The sequence below is a fragment of the Microplitis demolitor genome, chromosome 10, assembly GCF_026212275.2.
Source record: "Microplitis demolitor isolate Queensland-Clemson2020A chromosome 10, iyMicDemo2.1a, whole genome shotgun sequence".
Lineage (NCBI taxonomy): Eukaryota > Metazoa > Arthropoda > Insecta > Hymenoptera > Braconidae > Microplitis > Microplitis demolitor.
This window is the reverse complement of record NC_068554.1, coordinates 3,329,349-3,348,826: the sequence shown is the minus strand read 5'-3', so window position 1 is coordinate 3,348,826 and position 19,478 is coordinate 3,329,349. Positions and strand designations below refer to the sequence as shown.

Here is a 19,478-nt window from a genome sequence, read left to right as displayed (position 1 = left end):
TTCCCGCTTTTTTCAGCAGTCACATGACACAATACCGCGTGATGAAAACATACATTTCTTTGGCTCGTTTATTTTTTTTTTTTTTTTTTAGGAATGAGACGTCATCGAGTAGTTCAGTTTCAGTACTCAGTAATTGGTCGCATTCGTCGACAAAAATGTTGTGTACTGTACATCTGTTTAAAATTTTATTTTAATAATAAAAACAATAAATGATTTTATCTGTGGATTTACTATTTTTTATCAGACCATGAGCTTTAGCTAAAATTAGTCATTTGTCTGATGAGACTGAAAGTAGCAGACATTAGACATTTTTTAAATTTTTTTAAACAAATTAACTTGTGAGTAAAATACAGTTTTTAGAACATGCAGAAAAAATTTTTAAGTTTTTTTTACAAGTATTTTATTTGTTTAAAAGCAATTTATTTTTTTAATGTCTGTTACTTTTAGTACCAATTTCTTTGGCTGTCAAAAAATTATAAAAGAATTTTTTTATGATACTGAAGTGAATTATTTACAATTTATATGGTACTGAAGTTAGCTGACGTCTTAGAATTTTTGAATTTTTTTCAAAATGATAATTTATTTGAAAATTGCACCTGTAGTTTTTTAACTTTCCTGCATGCGCATATTTTTAACTTTGTAGTCAGTTTTTTCAAAAATTTGAAAATTGTCAGTCTACTAAATTCAGGATAATTTTAAAAAATTTTTAATTATTCATCCGTTGAATAAAATAAATAAATTGTAGGATTAGCAGACGTTTAGACAGTAAAAAATTTCAAATAATTTATCACGTCTACATTTATAGCATAAGTTAAAATAATAAACGTTAGTGATCCATAAATCATCATTTAAATTGTATGAGTTAATGATAAATTACTGATAAGCGACACCAGTGGTTCTGATACCGCAATAATTAAATGACTTTTATTCAAATAAAGTTACAGTTTTAAGTGCGATTTTAAAACCCAGTGGTCAAAATAAAAAGAACAAGGGATCAATGATAAGAGAAAATTGATTTTATTTGTAAAGACATTTTTTGTCAGCAATGAAAGACAAAGAAGAAAAAAGTATTAATTCAAATAGCAAAATGTCTGAAGAAACATCAAATCATGAAGAAATAATAATCGGAGGAATTGAAGGGTAAGTAAATTAATTTTATCAGCATGGTCATGACTTTAAATTATCAGTCGCTATCTTGAGAAATAGATAAAAAATTTTATCAATAATAAATACTACTTCCGGATATTTATTTTTTATCCTAATAATTTATTAATTAATGATATAAATTAAGTAGTTTCCGGTTGCCAGGTAAATCTCTTACCGGTGTCCAGTTCTACTTCAATTAAATTATTTTCATCTTTTTATTTATTTTTAAATTTTAAAGTCAAAGGCGGGAACCTGGTATTTTTTTAAAATAAATTAAAATGGAATTTGAAAATAGAATTTTTAAATCGGGCGGAAACTGGGTAATTTGCTCTAGACATTTTAGTGTACAACAGATAGCAATATAATTTATACTTGTTATCATAGATAATAACCTCGTGTTATCAAAGCTTGACAAAAATAATAAATTAATAAAACAGGTCAATTAAAATAATCAAAACATTATTTTAGAGGCGGCACTCATTCTTCTTTGATAATAATGGACGGCAAAGGAAATCAACTGACGCATATCAAGGGCCCTGGCACCAATCACTGGGTAATTTATGTCACTCAACTATTTATTAAACTGTAATAAATAATTCGATGACAATTGCAGGGTTTGGGTATAAAGGAAACTGCCTTGAGAATCAATAACATGATTTTAAAAGCTAAGGAAACTTTAAATATTCCTGAATCTCGTCTTCTTGATTGTGTCGTATGTTACCTTCTAAAAAAATTTTGTATTTAACTGAACTTGTACACTAGAAAAAAAAAAAATATTTTACTGAGTAAATTATTCTAGGGCTTGTGCTTGAGCGGCTGCGAGGAGGAAGAAACTAATAATCAGTTGGTGAAAACTCTACTGAAAGAATTCCCGCATGCTAGCAAAGAATATGTCGTCGGTTCAGACTCGATGGGAAGTTTAAAAACTGGTTCTAATTGCGGAGGTATTGTTCTTATAGCGGGAACGGGAAGTAATGGTCTACTAATTAATTCAGATGGTAGCACTCATGGGTGTGGAGGCTGGGGTCACATGATTGGTGACGAAGGCGGAGGTAATTTGTTAATATTTTTATACCCTATCAAAAAATCCATGGGCTTGCATGGAAACCCATAGGAATTCATATAGAAAAGTATAGATTTATGTAAGGATCCATGGGTATATGGATTTTTTTTGTGGGGTATTTATTTATCATGGGTTTAGAAAGTTTTCTTGCTCTTTTAGCTTTCTGGATAGCCCACAGAGCTTGCAAATGTGTATTTGATGATTTGGATGGGCTACAAAAAGCTCCACACTCTACAGCCTTCGTTTGGACGGCGATGAAAAAATTTTTCCGAGTGAATAATCAAAACGAAATGCTGCCACATCTTTACTCCAATTTTGATAAAAGTAAATTCGCCATGTTCACTAAAGAACTTGTTGCTGGATGTGAAAAAAATGATCCGCTCTGTGAAAGTTTTTTTACACATGCTGGAGAATATCTTGCGCGATATGTAAATACGCTGGCTGCTAAAGCGCACAATGTAATAATATTTTTAATTTATTATATTAAAATCTCGGTCTCTAAAAAGAACAAAATTTATTTATTTATTAACAATTTTACCAGGATGTGAAATTGGCGACTGGAGGCTTGAAGGTAATCTGCGTTGGCTCAGTTTGGAAGTCATGGAATTTAATGGAAAAAGGTTTCACGGATGAAATTAAAGGAGGACATATAGTTGATGAATTGACTTTGTTGAGATTGAAAGCACCTTCGGCTATTGGCGCTTGTTATGTTGCCGGTGAAAAAATATCTTGTGAAAGTCTTGTTAAGACTCATGATAAAAATTCCGAGGCTTTTTTTTACTACAAACGAGGAACTGAACCGAAGAAAGGAACTTCTGTTATAGCTATCGATAATTCTTGCGAAACACTTTGTGTTGCTGCGTCGTAAAATATAATAAGTAAAAAGTATAAGTATATATTTACTTTGATCTCGTATATATTTTTGGAGTACTGGGAATTAAAAATATTTAAAAAATTTTACCGAATTTTTGTCAATAAAATAATTACGTCTTATATATTTTTATATAGAAATTTCTCACCGGTCAATTATTAATTTATTTATCGCAATTGTAGCATTTGTTATATTTATATATATATTTTGTCTACGACTGTATACTACGTGAATATGGAAGACAAAATAAAAATAAAAATTTGACAGTCAAATAAAATTTAAATGTTCATATAAATTTATATAAAAAAATGGGTATAGCAAATTTTTTTGGATGGATTTTATATATTTTAATGTGGGGTATCATCAAGTTTATAAATATCGTAGGTTATATATTTGTCTTCTGTTTATTTACAATTTTCTTCTTCATCGTATTGCCGATGCTCGTCTTCTTGGCTCTATGGAGTCTCGGGCTCTTCTGGGACAACAACAATCGGTAAAATTGACATCATTTATATAGAAAACATATTTTGTACTCGTTACAATTAAATTTTTAACAGGCTCCAAGAATAAATAATAATAAACAACAGTGAAAGGATAAATTAATCTTAAATGTTTTCACTTCTCGATAACCTTGGGCTCAAGGCAACGCAACCGGATATAAATTACTAGTAAATTAACTTGTAAAAGAAATAAAATAAATTTTTTACTGTAAATCTGTTCACTGTAAAAATATATGTATTTTTGTACACGGTATCACAATTATTTCTTTTTTTTACTAAAACATTTCAATACATAACTGCGGTAGCTTATAATATTTTTTAAAAATATTTGCACTATTTTAAACATCAATTGTTGATATTTATTTAAATAATTAAAATTAAATCAACAAACTTAATAATCATAAAATAAATTTTTTATCTATACAATATTTTTGATTGTTTTAAAGTAGAAAATATATTATCATACTTTTAACATAATTATTAAATAATATCAACATTTATAAGCTAAATACTTGATAAATTTAATTAGTTTATTTTAAAATATATACTTTAATGGTATGTCATTATCTATTCAGCCGAATTCTAATGTCTGATTCTGTTAAATTTGAATTTTCCTTCTGACCCCGCTGCGGATTAGTCACCCAGCCAAGGGGTTGAATTTTTATGAGTGAATGTAGCAGATAAACTTAAAACTATAAATAAATAGAATAAATAATTAAATAAATAATTTTTTTGAAAAATGCGTTTAATTTAAAAATTTTATTTCATTAATTACTTACTCTATTTATTGATAATTTAAAATTTGTCTGTGCTACATTCAAACTCATGAATTTAAAAAAAATTTCCGTTCCTCCATCGACTAGATGTCAGACTTAATATAATTCGGCTGTATTTTAATTACCTAGTGTTTTAAATCAAATATTTCAATCAAAAGTGGCTCGACACTCGAAGGATTTACATTCAAATAAACATCAACGACTTCATTATTAAGTCTATGAAGCTCGGATATTTTTTGTATCAGTTTTAAAAATGTTGACTTGGCCTCACATCCTGGATAAATACTCTCCAGATAACGTCTCAATAAATAATAATAAGAATTCTGTAATTAAAATCCCGGATTAATTAGCATCGTATGAAATAAATCTAAAAATAATAATAAAATACCTGTTCTAATTTAATGACGTCGCTGTGTACGACACGTGGTCTGTCAGGTGAAAAGAGAGCAATAGCACTGAGTATTAAAATAATATTTTCATCCCGCCACCGAGAATCAAAAGTCCTTACAAACTTAGAATGCTCGGAATAAAGATTACCCTTAGCTTCTTTAAGCACATCAACTTTTATTTTTGACATTCTTTCTTGACTATGAGGTATTTTCCATATATCTTTGTCAGAATCATAATTCAAAGCTGATCTCAAGATCATCATTTCTGTACATCCGCCTTTCAAAAGTGCCAACTGATCTTCTTGGCACATATTTTTGAATGCGTTTATTTTCTTCGACATTTTTATTAATCTTCTGATAGCTATTGCTGTTAAATTTATTACATCTAGAAGCACAGGATCAGAATATCCAGCAGTACCCTGCAATAATTATTTATTTATTTTAATTTCTGATCGAAATCGTGGAAAAACTGACGGTATCAGTAAAAAATAATGCAAGAATATTAAAAAACAAACCTTAAATCGACATTCTTCACCAACTAAATTCGTGATATCATCATCTAGGGGTGCGAGTAGTGCTTTATTAGCAACAATTAATTCATTTAATTTAGCGCGTTCAGCGTCATTTAATTCTCTACTATTTTGATTGCCACCCAAAGCTGAGTAAGCCGAAAATTCTAATTTAATAGCTTCACATAATATAGATTCTATTGAATTAACAGCTATTGGAATTCTTTGAACATCTTGAACCACATCTCTGGTAACGTCATCGGTACTTTTGCTCCAGTCATTATTACTAATACTAGTAGGAGACTCATCTACTTTATTATTACTATCCCCCGACTTCTCATTCGTTATTAGATTCGTTAGAATTGGATTGTCAACACTGTGCTGCTCCGAATCCAGTATATTACAAATTATATTATTTGAAACTTTATCTGTAAAACTACTTGAGGCTATGCTAGTGCTGACGGATTCTTGAGTATCATTAGGATCAAAAAGTTTCGACATCTGCGGACTATTTGCCAGCGTAACCGCAACTTCAGGATCTGACATTATTTTAGCAACAATACTTTTGTCTTGTAATAATTTAGCAACTAATTGTGGATTACTGAGTAAAACTTTAACAAGAAAGTCGGATTTATCAATTGACTTAGTCGATGTTGACTTTATTTTAATATTTTCTCTCGCGCAGTTCCCGTCTTCTCTACTGCGCTCTCTAATTACTGAAGAGTTTTTCGATCTATCTCTTGTTACCACCTCTGAATGTCTTTCTCCATTCAAATTACTATTAGCTAACTCTGATGAGAACTCACACGAATTATTAAAGTGAGAATCTTTCGTGCTGCTCGTCGACTCATCGCTGATTTTTTCCGAACGGCAAGGATCGTCTCTAGAAAAAGGGCCATGACATTTACGGAAAAACTGGCTCGAGTGCGTCGAATCCTTGAGCATATCCAACGTTTTCGAGCCAATGATGTCTCGATTCTCAGGAGGACTCGAAGGACTCGGTACACTTGCAGCCGTTGCTGGACTCATGCTCTCGACAGTTCGTTCTCTGTTGGCATCTAAGTCCGTGTACTTTTTATCAGACTCCCAAAAGTAAGTTTCAGAAGCTGTCGATGCTACCGAAGCGACTGACATCGACGTGTCATCAAAGCTCGCGTCTTCAACAACTTCTCTCTTCATCCTAGGGCCTCGAGTATCATCACTCGATCGCTTCTTGGCCCGATTCTCTTCAATTTTTTGTTTCTTCAGGACCTTGTCTTCCTCTGTCATGATGTACTCCTTCCTCATACCGATGTTGAAGCACTTGTCCAGCCGGCATTTCTGACAAAATCGTCGGGTAACAGGCGTGACATTACAATTTGCCGAAAACGGACACTTGAAATCCTACAAAACAACAATTTTATTATAAATTGATTACTCATTTCATTACCGCTTATCACAAAATCTGTGATAACATACTATTACTTACACACAGATTAAATTTAAGCAACTAGATAAATAAATATAAGTAATGAGTCACCTTATTTTTTAAGGCATTCCTCCGGAAAAAGGCTTTGCAACTTTCACATGACACAGCATTGAAATTGTATCCTAGGGCACGATCTCCACAGACTCCACAAATTTTGTTGGCTTCTCTACCACCAGTTTGTTCATCTTCCATATCTTTTAAATAAATAGTTCGCGTCCACTGACATTAAAATATTATTTTTAAATCACCTCATCGCTTGTTTGCGCTCTTTAGTTATTAAATCATCCACGAGGACAATTAGCTGTGACTCATTATTATTTAACTCTGAAATAATAGATAATTTTTAATGATCCTGAAGTTAACAGACAACAGTTTGAATTTTTTTTTTTTTTTCATAGATCTATTACAAAAAATAAAAAATAAAAATATGCACATGTAGAAAATTTAAAAAACTACACGTGCAATTTTTTCAAATATTTTTTATAATTTATCATTTGAAAAAAAATCAAAAACTTATAAGACCTCGGCTAACTTCAGTATAATTTTTAAATGATGTTAAAATTACCCGAGGTCTGATAATGTTTTGATTTTTTTCAAAACAATAAATTAAAAAAAAAAATATGCACGTGAAGAAAATTAAAAAAACTATAGGTGCAATTTTTGAAATTTGTTTTTAAAAATCAAAAAATTATGAGACGTCAGATAACCAGTATGATAATTTTAAACACGTTTATTATTTATGTAGATAATGATTAATTAGTAAATGATAAATAAAAAAGAAAATAAATAACAACAAAAGTTGATCTTACCACGAATTATAATAATAACTTTGGTAGCAAGTGTTGGTTGAGGAGTACGAATTATTTTAAATGACAGCTTGAATGAAACTTTAAATTGACTCTCACTTATCAACACTTAGTGATCTATGCAGTAAAAACGTGTGCTGAATGATCTGTTAAATTATTTTAAGAAATATAAATGTTCATTACCTATAATCTGTCTTTATCACACCCCTCTGTCATCATCCGATCAAGTTTACAACTTTGATGATAAGAATATTCGTTTAATTTTTTTCTTCAAGTTGGTTAAATTTTATGGCGCGAATTTTGAATCTTTTTATTTATAAAAGTGAGGACTATGTACTGATTTTGCCGCGGAAATTGTCTACTTTTATTTTTAAATTTCGAACTTAGTTACATTTAATTATTTTTTATCTAATAAGAGAATTTTTTTTTTGGGGTTGAGGCATTCGTTTATCTAGACACTGTAATTTGTTTTTAAATATTTTTCCATTTATTCTGTTATAAAAAAAATGTGAAAGCTTATTACATAGATATTTTTTACTTGGGTCTTATTTTAGAGTGCAGTTTGGTGATAAGAAAATACATCAGCCGTCACTCTGACGGTGAGGTCTAAAATGCTTTTCACCTCAAGTAATAAATCACAAATTACATGTCCAGATAATTTTTAAATAAAATAAGAACAACATGTTTTTATTTTACTACAATATATATAAATATATTTCATTTTCATCACATTTTTGACATAAAAAATAGTAGAGAGAAGTAAATAATTTTTTTTTTTTATAGAAATAAATGCATTTTTTTTAAATATTTAATTGCACGCCGTTATAAATTATAGATAAATATTTAAGTGCACTTAGTATATGTTTTAATATATATTATATATAATTTTGATACGTAAAAATATTTTTTTAAGTAGAGTAAAGACGATACTTGATCATAATGCAACCAGTCGAGGCACTTGTGAAAATTCATTAAAAAATCAGTCATGAGAAACAAACTCATTGATTTTTCTTATCAGTATCACTCATTAATATCTTAATTAATTAATCAATTAAATTCTATTAGAATAAAAATGGTTATTTGTGAGCGGTGATTGATTTAGCGGGTGTATCTATTAATCTCGTACGGCCCATTTGCACTCCGCCGGAATATAAAACGAGTTCTTCTTTTGAATAAAATTTAACTATGTCTTCGACGTTTGTAAAAGTTTGTTCGTCGGCTTTCAGTGACCCCAAGGCAAATCTAAAAAAATAAAATATTTATTTTGTTTATCAAACACCAAATAAAAATAATTTAATGATATAAAAATATCAAGTACCTGCTATCCGCTCTTTTCCGTACAGGAACATTGTAAACTCTGTCTCTAAACCAAAGTACAAGTACCAGTGGATTATTGAGATCTGACGTCGATGGTCTGAGTAAAAAGTATCCATTATAAGCTCCTGTAAATAAATTTAAGTCAACTGATTTATTTAATTAACCAGACAGACTTTTAAAAAAATATAAAAAGAAAATCTTACGGTCTTTGATAAGACTAATAGCTTGATCTCGTGTAACATTATGAAACCACGTTGATTCCATATAAGATTGTCCAAATGGAGGGGGTGGTAATGGTCGGGTAGCTCTCATTTCCGCTGATAGAGATGTATTACTCCCAGAGTGAGGCAACGTCGCTGATTTTTTATCTGGTGAACGCTCTGCAATTAAATAAATTTTAAAAATATCATCAGTTTGCTTTGAAAAAAAAAAAATTGTTTATTATTCTTTAAACTCAATTTGAAAAACTAAAATTAAAGTCATTCAGACAATACCCCGCACTTTTTTAAATATTCAATGATCTTGAGCTGCCATAACTTTATGTCAGTTTAATTAAAATTTTCAAATTTTGTAGGCTTAAATTTATTTAACAAATTTCGTTTAACTCCTGGTTGATAACAACTCTAAGTAATTTTTTTTTTTAAATCTACATCTCGTCAACTGACACTGCGTTATCTTTTTTTCAGTTGATCCTTCTAATTTTTAAAAATAAATTGATAAAATTTTGATACTTATGACAGTAGCAAGTCATTGAATATTTTTAAAAAGTGGGAAGAGGGCTGTCTGAGAATGCCCTTGTTTCACTGACTTGAAAGATTAAGACGAGCTTGAGTAAGCGCAGCAGAAGTTAAACATTCTGACAGACTTGCTTGTTTTCTCATTGATGTATTGAGTGATACAGAACGTTTTGAATTACTAACTAATGCCATTTTAAATTTATATCAATATAAGTTAAAAATTTAAAAACTAGATTGCAAGTTATCCGATTGACTAGAAAGACACGACTGAGGTCTCATGCGCGACTAGACTGAACGCCTCGAGCAGTCCGGTGGTCTCTCAGCGTGAGGTAAATTTCCGAGTTTAAATTAAAAATAGAATCTTTCTGTAATTGAGATATAATACTCTTTTAGTAATTAACCTGACCTGAATACACTGAAGTGTCTTGCTCTTGTGTGTAACAACATCTGGACACTGCGCGCTTTATTCTAACAATCATATCAATAACTTCATTTATTAAACGCGATCCCAAGCCAATAACAAGACCACGTGCTATTCTTAAATAAAAACACGAACATTTTCCACTTTGTTTTTGCATTTCGTAGCCATTTGATTAAATTATTTAAAATAATGTGTACTTGTCAGCGGATTGAACGCAACTGAGTTTACTGGGAGTTAAATGCAAGTGTTTTGCAGCCAGTTGCACTACACGTGTTCTTCTGCTATTCATTTTTTTTTATATTTTATAAAAAGTTTGTCTTTTTGTTGCGTAATACTCAACTCAAAGAAATAAATTAATACCAACCACTTTTGTTTTGAGATCTTGATGGGTTTGTAACACAAGTTAACGTGGGAGTTGATTCTGTACTTGAAATTACCGGCGGTGGAGGTGGATCATTTGCGTTAGGAATCGGAATTGGCTGAATGTAATAAGTATTATCGTCCGGCTATGGTACAAAATAAAAATAAAAATAATAATAATAAATTAAATTTAAAAGTTTAAGTACTAAAGTTAAAAATACTTACGCTCTCTGTAATGCATTCGTAAATCTCATAATCTTCTTGGTTCTCTTGGCTGGTTGTACTTGGAGGTTTATAAACACTCTCGGCAGATTTTTGTACAAGTGATTGATTACTTCCTATTTTAATTCGATTCTGCTCGATAATTTGTTCATCAAAAGCTTCATACTCGTCTTCACTCTCGTCTGTTTTAGTCGGCAGATTAGCGACGAGGTCAAAGTTTCTGAGCATCACCGGAGGCTTGGGGAGTTCGTCAGATCTTTCGAAAACTCGGGGGCATTTTTCGGGCCGGGGTGGTGGCGCAGCGGGTTTTTTAATTTCTTTGCTCTCGGGAACGAGGCTCGTGGATGTGTGCAAAAATGACTTGAGCTTTGGCTTCGTAGATCTATCAGGCATATCAGGTTTTTTAATCATTAGTTTATTTTCAGATGGATATCGTAATTTCAGCTGTTCCTTCAACTGACCGGCCAACGTCGCCTCAAATTTTTTGTGCAACTGCGAGACACTTTGGATTTTTACTTCATCCTCTTGTTCTAAATTCATGTACGCGTTTTCTTGATCAGCGGCATCATGTTCAGATTCGCAGTTCATATAAATACTTTCAGGCCTAGGATTAGTTTTATTAGTATGTGCATAATTTATATTTTTTTTAGCAAGTTTTTCGTTTCTCTGAAACATCATTAAACTATTTCGAAACTCAGTACTTTGTCGCGGGTTATTATTTTTACGTAATAAATTAGTTTTTTTAATTAATGTGTCATCGTCTTCTTCGTCGTCCTCGAAGTCTGTTCCCCATGATCCAGAATCGCTTACGGGTTCTTGTTCCACTTGAAGAATATTTGATGTCGCTACATGATCTTCTGGCGCGCGATTCAGTTCCTCGACAAATCCCCATAGACTCCTTTAAAAAAATTAAAATAAATAGTTAAATAATTAATTAGATGGGGGAGGAGATGTCGCTTACTGTGACAAAGGGGGTCGGGGATCTAAAGAAACGTGACATTCATTTTTTTAAATTTTATTTTTAAAGTCATCCGTTCCATATTCGTAAATATATGAATACTTCTATGCATATATTTTTGTCCTGATGGGGGAAGGGAGGGTCTATAATTTGTGACGTAATGTTATTAGGGGGGAAAATGTGACAGCGTAAAGAAGGGGGGAGAGATTCTAAAAAGATAAAATTTTGCGTGATGTATTTTATGTACGGCCCTTTATTGGAGTATGAATTTTTAAAAGTCTATTTCCCTTAGATTTTTATTCGGGATAGTGAAAATATCTGACAAAATTTCTGGAGAATCGATAAAATTATTCACTGTGTTAAAATGATAAAATATTTACCATGTTTGTGAGCGCGTCAAGTCTCGCTTCCAAAGAGCTAGTTTCCCCTCAGTCAAGTGCTGTCGAGTAATTAAAGGCATTAGAATCATTTAAAACACTTGTGTAGTAGACTAATATAAATAAAAATAAAAATAAAAATAAAAATGATAAAGTTATGTAGTGACCGGATGTCTATACCGATAACAGATTCCGCTTAACCAGCGAATTTTTCGTTACATCACGACGAGAAAATAACATGATTAATTATTATTATTAAATAATAATAAGTAACTAGTATTGTAATAATATATTATTAATATAATAAATGAAAATATAAATGGATTATGCGGGCTGCGACTTCCAGATGTTTACTGATGACGATTCACACGATTCGCTTAATTTACTTTAGTGAAATCAGAGTTTCTCTTTTCTTTTTTTCCACGTATGGCGATTACTAATTCACATACGATTATTTTATTTCAATACAAATTTATTTGAGAAGCATAAGAAAAAAAAAAAAATTGTTTATTCTTACTGACAAATAATAAAAGCTACTAATCAGTAAAATCTTATGAGTAATCGATAACTATTGAATTATTTACAATTAAACTTATAGATTATAATATTTATTTATTAATCTTTATTACCCAAAGCTCGTCACCGTCAATTTGACGTTTTAATACTGCTTCACAACATTCTTCGAGTCCATTCTAAAAATATAAATATTAAATGTTATGGGGCAGAAAATAAAATATTTTTATAAAAATAATTAGAGACCCAGTATTCGATCAGGAAACTAGTACCCGATTACCCATATATTTGTATATATGTATATATATATATATATATATATATATATATATACATGAAGGAATCGAGCACTAGTTCCCTGATCGGGTACTGGGTCTCTTATCTTAAAGAAATTTAAGAAAAAAATAAACAGCCTCCAAAAAATTACTCCATTTTTTGATATTAAAATATTTTAACATTAAAAGTATATATATTTTTTTTATTTAAAGCGCGGAAGCGATCAAAGTTATGGAATTTGTTCTGAAAAATTATAAATATTTTGAGTTACTTCCAGGCCAATAGAACCTGAGATTATATTTATAAAATAATTTTTTTTTACATAAAAAAAGCAGCTTTAAATTTTTAAATTTTCGAATTAAAAAATTTAAATAAAAAATTTTCCTGTAAAAAACATTAAAAAATTAAATTTATTACGATCCTGAAGTAGCAGGCAATTAAAAATTTTTGAATTTTTTTTCAACTAATTAAAAAAAAAAAATAAAAAATATGCACATATAGAAGATCCAAATAACTACAGGTGCAATTATTTGAAATTATTTTTTAAAACTTTATGATTTTTAAAAAAATCCAAAAATTATTAGACGGCCAAATTCAGTATCATAATTCATTAAGTAAATAAAAAATATATGACAACAATATTTAACATTCCAAGCAACTGATGAACAGAAAATATAAGTAGGTATATAAAAATCTATTTATAAATAATAATAATAATAATTTCACCTTTTTGAGTACTTGTACAACTTCCTCGGTGGTCCAATTTTTGATAAATTTAATAGCTTCAGACCTTGACAATTTGGACATGGTCCGTATTCCCGGTGTTAAAAAATTCAAAAGCGCACGTGACGATGTAAGAACGCATCTGGCTGACCCTTTTTTTTGCTCACCAAGATACGGGACAGTTATGTTTCTCTCGCGGTCTTTACACTCTAAATTTTTTTTTTATTTCCCACACGCGTACACAAGTGTCATTGCTCAGTACAGCTTATATATTTATTTACGTACACATATATACATACATATCTAACAATATACATATATATATGTGGTGGTTGATGATATAAATGTGTACTGTTGACTGATGACTGCTGATTTTTATGATGACAGGGCGCGACCGTTGAAAACAATTGGAACCTTCCGTTGGAGCTGACGCAACATTTGTCGATAATTATTTCTCTTAGATCGTAAATTAGATTTGCTGATTATTATAGAGGTCTCCACATTGCTCATTACTTCATATATATAACTACAAAAATAACCAACATATTTTTGTTGTGTTCCCGGTTTATTTACTTCATTAATTAACGAGCGAAAAATTTTAAATTTAAAAATGTCTGTATCAAACCTGATTACTGCTGATGATTTCAATGAATTTCTCAAGTAAGTTTACAGTAAAAGCTATCTTTTATAAATATTTTGATATTTCCTAACCTACGTACCGTTTCAGGTCTGAAGATTTGTTGGTTATACATTTTTTCGCACCTTGGGCAGAGCAGTGTCAGCAAATAAATGATTTATTTGACACTTTGGCTGAAGTTGATGATTTCAAAGGCGCCAAGTTTGGAAAAGTCGAAGCTGAAAATCTTCCTGAGATTTCTGTTAAGTATAAAATAGCAGCTGTGCCAACAGTTGTGCTGATCAAAAATTCAAACCAAGTAGACAGAGTTGACGGAGTAAATCCCCCGTTGATTGGAGAAAAAATAAAAAAGTATTTGTCTAGTAAATCGTCAGCACCCACGACGGTGGAAACTACGGAACCAGTTAACCTGGAGGAGCGATTGAAGAAACTAATAAATCAGGCTTCGTGCATGCTGTTCATGAAGGGAGATCGCGATGCTCCAAGATGTGGGTTCTCGAGAACAATAGTTGGGGTACTAGACTCTTTCAATACCGACTACCAGACCTTTGATATTCTCCAGGACAATGACGTAAGAGAGGGCCTGAAAAAGTTCAGCAACTGGCCGACTTACCCGCAGCTGTATATCAACGGGGAATTGATTGGAGGTCTGGATATCGTTAAGGAAATGAATGAAAGTGGGGAATTAGAGAGTATGCTTCCTAAAAAGTCAGCAGAGTCAAAGTAAATATATACAAGTAAATAATTAATTGTTTATTTTAATTTTTTTTTATTTTACTGAACATTTAATTACAAGAGTTGATTTTTAACTTGGGTTCAATTCTAGAATGTACTTTTTGAATTTATTAGTCAAATAAATATCCAAAAAATTTAATTTACTTTTTACTTTTAAATCCATTAAATATAATTAATAATAGAAAATTTGTTAACTTAATTTAAAATTATTAACACTTAATCTACATCTTCCGCCTGGCTTTCTTGCCCACCTTGACACCTTTCTTGGCACCGGATATCACACCTTTGAATCTACTAGCGTTTTTCATCTTTTTCCTGCGGTTCAAAGAAGCGCGGGTCAGAGGAAGATAAGCATAAGGATCCGGTTTGCCTTTCTTTTTAATGTCACCAGGTGCTTTCTTGGATCTGTACTCAGCACCAGGAGCTTTATCTATCTTGGGTGTCTTCAGAGGGCGATGGATTCCAGACCCACCGGGTTTGTACGCAGACTTGCTCGTGGTGGCAACACTACCGGCATCTGTGCTTCCGCTGAGTTTACGTTTCCTCCGATTTTTCTTAGACACCCCAGGTTCGTCACCTTCATCATCGTCATCAGCATCAGAGTCATGAGCATCATCAGAATCACTACCAAGGAACGGTAATTGTTTCTTCTTTTTACCAACTTTTTCTTCTTCACTCTCATCGTCACTGTCTTTGATGATCAAACGACCACTGGCGTCAGTTTTGAACCCATGATTTTTCGCTTTTAATTTTTTTTCCGGATTTGCCTGTCCAGGTTTCGTAGTCGTGATGTTTTTCATTGCAGAAGGATCAGTAAAGTCAACGATATCATCTTCGTTTTCTTTAATCCAAATCTTTGGTTGTTTCTTTTTAGTATTTTCCCCGCCGTCATTATCAGTGTCATCAAAATCTTCGTCACTATCAGCCAGTATTTCCTCAATACTTTTGGGTTTTCTCTTGACATTAAACTCTTCATCGCTTTCCTCAGCTTTAGATTTATTGTCTTCTTTAGCTTTTTGTTTACGTGCTTCAATCTTTCTTATATTTTTAATTCTCTTGTGCATTATTTCATCAGACTGCGGAATCATTTCAGCGACCGGTTCAATACCAAATTTCCTTATCAATTTAACCAGAATGTCACGTACTTTCTGCCGGAAATGACGCTTGCAATCTTCGGTCATTCCTGTAAGTCCTTTCATTATTTTCTGCAAATTCGGGCCAATAGTTGCCCTTGGGAATGATGATATATATACTTTGACATAACACAGCGCTGATAAAACAATTTCTCTAGCCGGTCCTGTTAAAAGAGTGCAAGTATGCTCGAGAATTTCTCCAGCTCTCGTGACACACCCAGTGTACTTGTAAGTCAAACTCGCCAAACTCAGCAGCGTCGCGTTGATAAAAGCTGGAGTGCTTCCTAAGCCCGCGACAATTATTTGAATGTACTCGTCAAAGCTGTCACCATTGCCCATTAATTTATCAGCGATGTCATTCAGCAGTTGGTAGGCAGTCGTGCGGCATTTTTCGTTCAACTCTTTAACGCACATTACTACTTCCGGTACGATGGCTTCAAGGAATTTCGTCTTCTCCAACTGAGGATTACTCTTTACCAAGTAATCAATGCAACGTAATCTAGATCCTTTGCTGATGGTACAGACACTAGTGGCTGCTTTAATCAAAGTTTTCTGAATTGCTTTGCGTTGCTCTTCAATAAATTCCTTGCAAATTTCTTTATCACTTCCAAGAATTTCTTCCAAAAATCTGTAGGCTTTTTTCTGTTCCTTCGGCTGCTTGTTGCTCATAAATAAGACCGTGCATTTGTTGTACAGCTCTTGGAGATTATCACGACTGGTGAATTGAACTAAAACTCTTATCAAGTCGAAGACTGCTTGTTTGGTAAAGTCATCAGTTTCTGAAGATTCCATTTTGCTTACTGACTTGTCAAGTAATTCTTTGCAAATCTCTGGTGGTGTTATCGTCAAGTAAACTTTTATTGTGTCAAATGCAGCAAGACGGTGGCCTTCTTCGTCTGTACCATTTGGTATTGTCGTGTATAGTGTAAACAAGAGTGGCAGATAATTTTTGGCAAACTTCGATAACTCAGCGATGTCTTGTTCCTTTTTATTTTGAACAGACCGCGTAATTAATTTACGCAATGAAGTCATTACAGATATTCTGAGATCTTTTTTATAACTTATAGCCAATCCAAGAAGTCGAGCGATATCTTTAAAATTGTCTTTAATATCTGGCGGGTCATTACAAAAGTTTGGTAACAGAGACCAGATTTGCGAATTCAATAATTCGTAACTGTGTGATCCGATACCGTCATTTTTAGCTTTCAATTCTTTGCTTTTTTTATCGCAAATATCAGCCAGTGGTACCATGAATTTAATAAAGTAAGACAAGGGCGCGCTGCTGACGCAGTCTTTCAATACAGGCAAGAGCCAACTTCTTGTCAAGTCAACTCCGTTGGCATTCACCAGAGAAATTTTAGCCAGAACTATTTCAGGACCCATTGCTTTTACCGCAGCGCCAACTGCATACTCGACTTCGGAGTTGTATGTAAATTTATGAGTATCCCTTAATTCAGCGAGATCCGATAAAATAGGCAGCAATTCGCGTTGACATTTAGCGCCAGCGACTTGGAAAAGTACAGCCAGCAAATGGAGTACATGGTGCCAAGCTAAATGATACTGATACTTCATTCCTAGTCGTACTGACTGTACGATTCGATTTATGGTATCGTGATACTTGACCGCTGTTTTATCACTTTCGCAGAGAGGTCCCAAGCAGAGTTGGAGAAGTGATTTGATAGTATGAGAAGCAGCGGTTATTATTTCGGTTTTATCTGACAGCCAGAGCTCTGTCGATTTATCAATAATACGGTGAATGTTTTTCGCGCAGAGATCGAGATCTTTTTTTACAAGATTTGCATGAGCTTCTTGCATAACAGCGAGCCATGCTAGGGTTGGCTGAGTGTCTCCAGGTGCTGGTTGGTAATCATACAGTGCGTTTATTATCTGCGCATTTAATTCTGGTGGTAAAATAGCTTCAGTTGGTCTTGATATAAAAAGACTGTGGAATGTTTGGAGACAGCAAGATGTCACCAGTACATTATTCAAAGTCATGATACGAAGAAGACCTTCGCAGATTGATTTGACGTATGACTTGGGCAGCTGGTGAATTATATCTTTTAGCAGAGTTAGAATGTGGAGAGTTGATGTGATGGTACCAGGTTTACCCGCGTCTTCGAATTGTTTGAGACAGTGCTTGGCAACTTCTGGTGCTGCTGGGTGATAAGCCGGTGGATTTTCAGCTTTCATTAATTCGCTGCCTTTTAAAATTGCACAGACAGCGTGCTGAGCTGCTTTGCGGACTTTCGGCTTTGAGTGGGTGGTAAATGCCAAGACGCCATTCAGTATTTGCAATGTTGATGAGTTGGACCACATGGCTGGCTCTTGAGCTCGCATCAGAACTGATAAACACCCGATGCAGTGACGGAGAATTAAAAAGTTCTCACTGTCAGCGTAGTTTTGGAGAATTGTAATGAACACTTGGCTTGCTTGACCGAACTGGGCTTTGAGAACGTTCTTGGGAACTGTTTTTAGACCCATTCCTAGTAGTGATAAAATAGCTGCGATGCTATCTTCTGATGTAGCTTTCTCGAGAGTTATCATAAGTGCGGCATAGTATTCAGTTGATGATTCTGTTCCTCCGTTTTCTTTTATTATTTCAGTTACTGCTGCTAGAATAGCCAACATTTCTTTGTGCAGCAATGATGATGATTGAAAGTGATTAAGAAAACGACTGAATGAAACGTTGGAGCAGTTGCTATAGGTACTGGCATACGTGTTAAATGTTTTGAATGTATCAGCTGTTGACATTTCGTCATCGTCTACTTCTATTTTCTCTGAAGGATCCAGTCCCTGAAGAGCATCCAGTCTTTTGACAGCATCAGTCGTAAGACGACTAGACTCTGATTTTAAAAATGATTTGATTAATTAAAAATAAAGTATTTAAAAATTTTAATTATAAATGTCAGTTTTTTTTACCGGAATTTGAGTGGCCGAATCCTGTTCTAGCTTGATTACGATATTTTTTAGTCTCAGGATTCGAGTTTGAACTTTGACCTTTTGGCCAACGTTTCGCGCCTTTGCGACTTGGTGCACGTGGACGCACTTTTCCCATTTTTAAGTTTCTATTAATGTTAAATAAAAATTGTTAATTAATTTTATAAATTACAAAAAAAACTTAATGATAATTTATAACCTAAAAAATTTATTAAATTCAACAAAACTTACCTTTGATTTTTTACAGCAGTGAAAATTGGTAGTCAAAATATGAAATTATTTTTATTTGTTTAAATTTATAAAAACATTACTGTTTTAACAAAAATATGTAATAATTAATACAAATGTGCATTTCTATCAGCTCGGAGAACAAGACCACGTGGGTACTCAGTTATTGTGATGGATTATAAGGCGAGAGGTTAAAAAAAATGTCGATATAGTCGAGTCCGATCTTTTCTCCCACTTTCATGGGTGTGAATGTAGCAGATTTGACAAGTTTTCAATTACAAATAAACGACAAACAATTAAAAATATAAAAATTTAAAAAATGCAATTACTGATTTTCAAATTCTACAAGCGCGTATTTTAAAATTTTATTTGATTT

The 19,478-nt window shown here is 32.5% G+C and overlaps 5 protein-coding genes across 18 annotated transcripts; 2 read left to right on the top strand and 3 right to left on the bottom strand.

The window, feature by feature from the left end:
* Positions 1-100: 100 nt before the first annotated feature.
* Positions 101-3,833, top strand: LOC103569949 (N-acetyl-D-glucosamine kinase). 12 transcript variants are annotated; one of them, XM_053742390.1, is made up of 8 exons: positions 119-338; positions 448-525; positions 939-1,140; positions 1,615-1,699; positions 1,760-1,858; positions 1,946-2,198; positions 2,369-2,667; positions 2,751-3,833. In XM_053742390.1, exons 3-8 carry the CDS (start codon positions 1,046-1,048, stop codon positions 3,075-3,077), a joined length of 1,158 nt encoding a protein of 385 aa, XP_053598365.1. In that variant the 5' UTR covers positions 119-338; positions 448-525; positions 939-1,045; the 3' UTR covers positions 3,078-3,833. The 12 variants fall into 12 exon arrangements, with proteins under 12 accessions (XP_053598368.1, XP_053598365.1, XP_053598358.1 ...); XM_053742383.1 differs by having other exon boundaries at positions 806-1,140; XM_053742393.1 differs by lacking the exon at positions 448-525 and having other exon boundaries at positions 101-162.
* A 94-nt stretch (positions 3,834-3,927) lies between these two features.
* On the bottom strand, positions 3,928-7,756 carry LOC103569950 (nuclear hormone receptor HR96). 3 transcript variants are annotated; one of them, XR_008404409.1, is made up of 6 exons: positions 7,532-7,743; positions 6,774-7,046; positions 5,261-6,637; positions 4,745-5,164; positions 4,360-4,679; positions 3,928-4,272 (listed from the first exon to the last, which is right to left on the bottom strand). XR_008404409.1 is itself a non-coding variant. In XM_053742381.1 (6 exons), the coding sequence occupies exons 3-6, from the start codon at positions 6,912-6,914 to the stop codon at positions 4,482-4,484; spliced, it is 2,136 nt and encodes a 711-aa protein (XP_053598356.1). In that variant the 5' UTR covers positions 6,915-7,046; positions 7,532-7,645; positions 7,712-7,756; the 3' UTR covers positions 3,928-4,481. The 3 variants fall into 3 exon arrangements, 2 of the variants coding, with proteins under 2 accessions (XP_053598356.1, XP_053598355.1); XM_053742381.1 differs by having other exon boundaries at positions 3,928-4,679; positions 7,532-7,645; positions 7,712-7,756; XM_053742380.1 differs by having other exon boundaries at positions 3,928-4,679.
* Positions 7,757-8,229: 473 nt separating this feature from the next.
* On the bottom strand, positions 8,230-13,789 carry LOC103569952 (lymphocyte cytosolic protein 2). The gene is made up of 8 exons (XM_008547517.2): positions 13,436-13,789; positions 12,550-12,612; positions 11,924-11,982; positions 10,589-11,483; positions 10,368-10,509; positions 9,049-9,225; positions 8,847-8,970; positions 8,230-8,770 (listed from the first exon to the last, which is right to left on the bottom strand). Exons 1-8 carry the CDS (start codon positions 13,514-13,516, stop codon positions 8,605-8,607), a joined length of 1,707 nt encoding a protein of 568 aa, XP_008545739.1. The 5' UTR covers positions 13,517-13,789; the 3' UTR covers positions 8,230-8,604.
* A 157-nt stretch (positions 13,790-13,946) lies between these two features.
* LOC103569951 (glutaredoxin-3) lies at positions 13,947-14,943 on the top strand. The gene is made up of 2 exons (XM_008547516.3): positions 13,947-14,092; positions 14,160-14,943. The coding sequence occupies exons 1-2, from the start codon at positions 14,043-14,045 to the stop codon at positions 14,794-14,796; spliced, it is 687 nt and encodes a 228-aa protein (XP_008545738.1). The 5' UTR covers positions 13,947-14,042; the 3' UTR covers positions 14,797-14,943.
* A 72-nt stretch (positions 14,944-15,015) lies between these two features.
* LOC103569953 (RRP12-like protein) lies at positions 15,016-19,378 on the bottom strand. The gene is made up of 3 exons (XM_008547518.3): positions 19,106-19,378; positions 18,857-19,002; positions 15,016-18,780 (listed from the first exon to the last, which is right to left on the bottom strand). The coding sequence occupies exons 2-3, from the start codon at positions 18,990-18,992 to the stop codon at positions 15,026-15,028; spliced, it is 3,891 nt and encodes a 1,296-aa protein (XP_008545740.1). The 5' UTR covers positions 18,993-19,002; positions 19,106-19,378; the 3' UTR covers positions 15,016-15,025.
* Between the last annotated feature and the right edge of the window lie 100 nt (positions 19,379-19,478).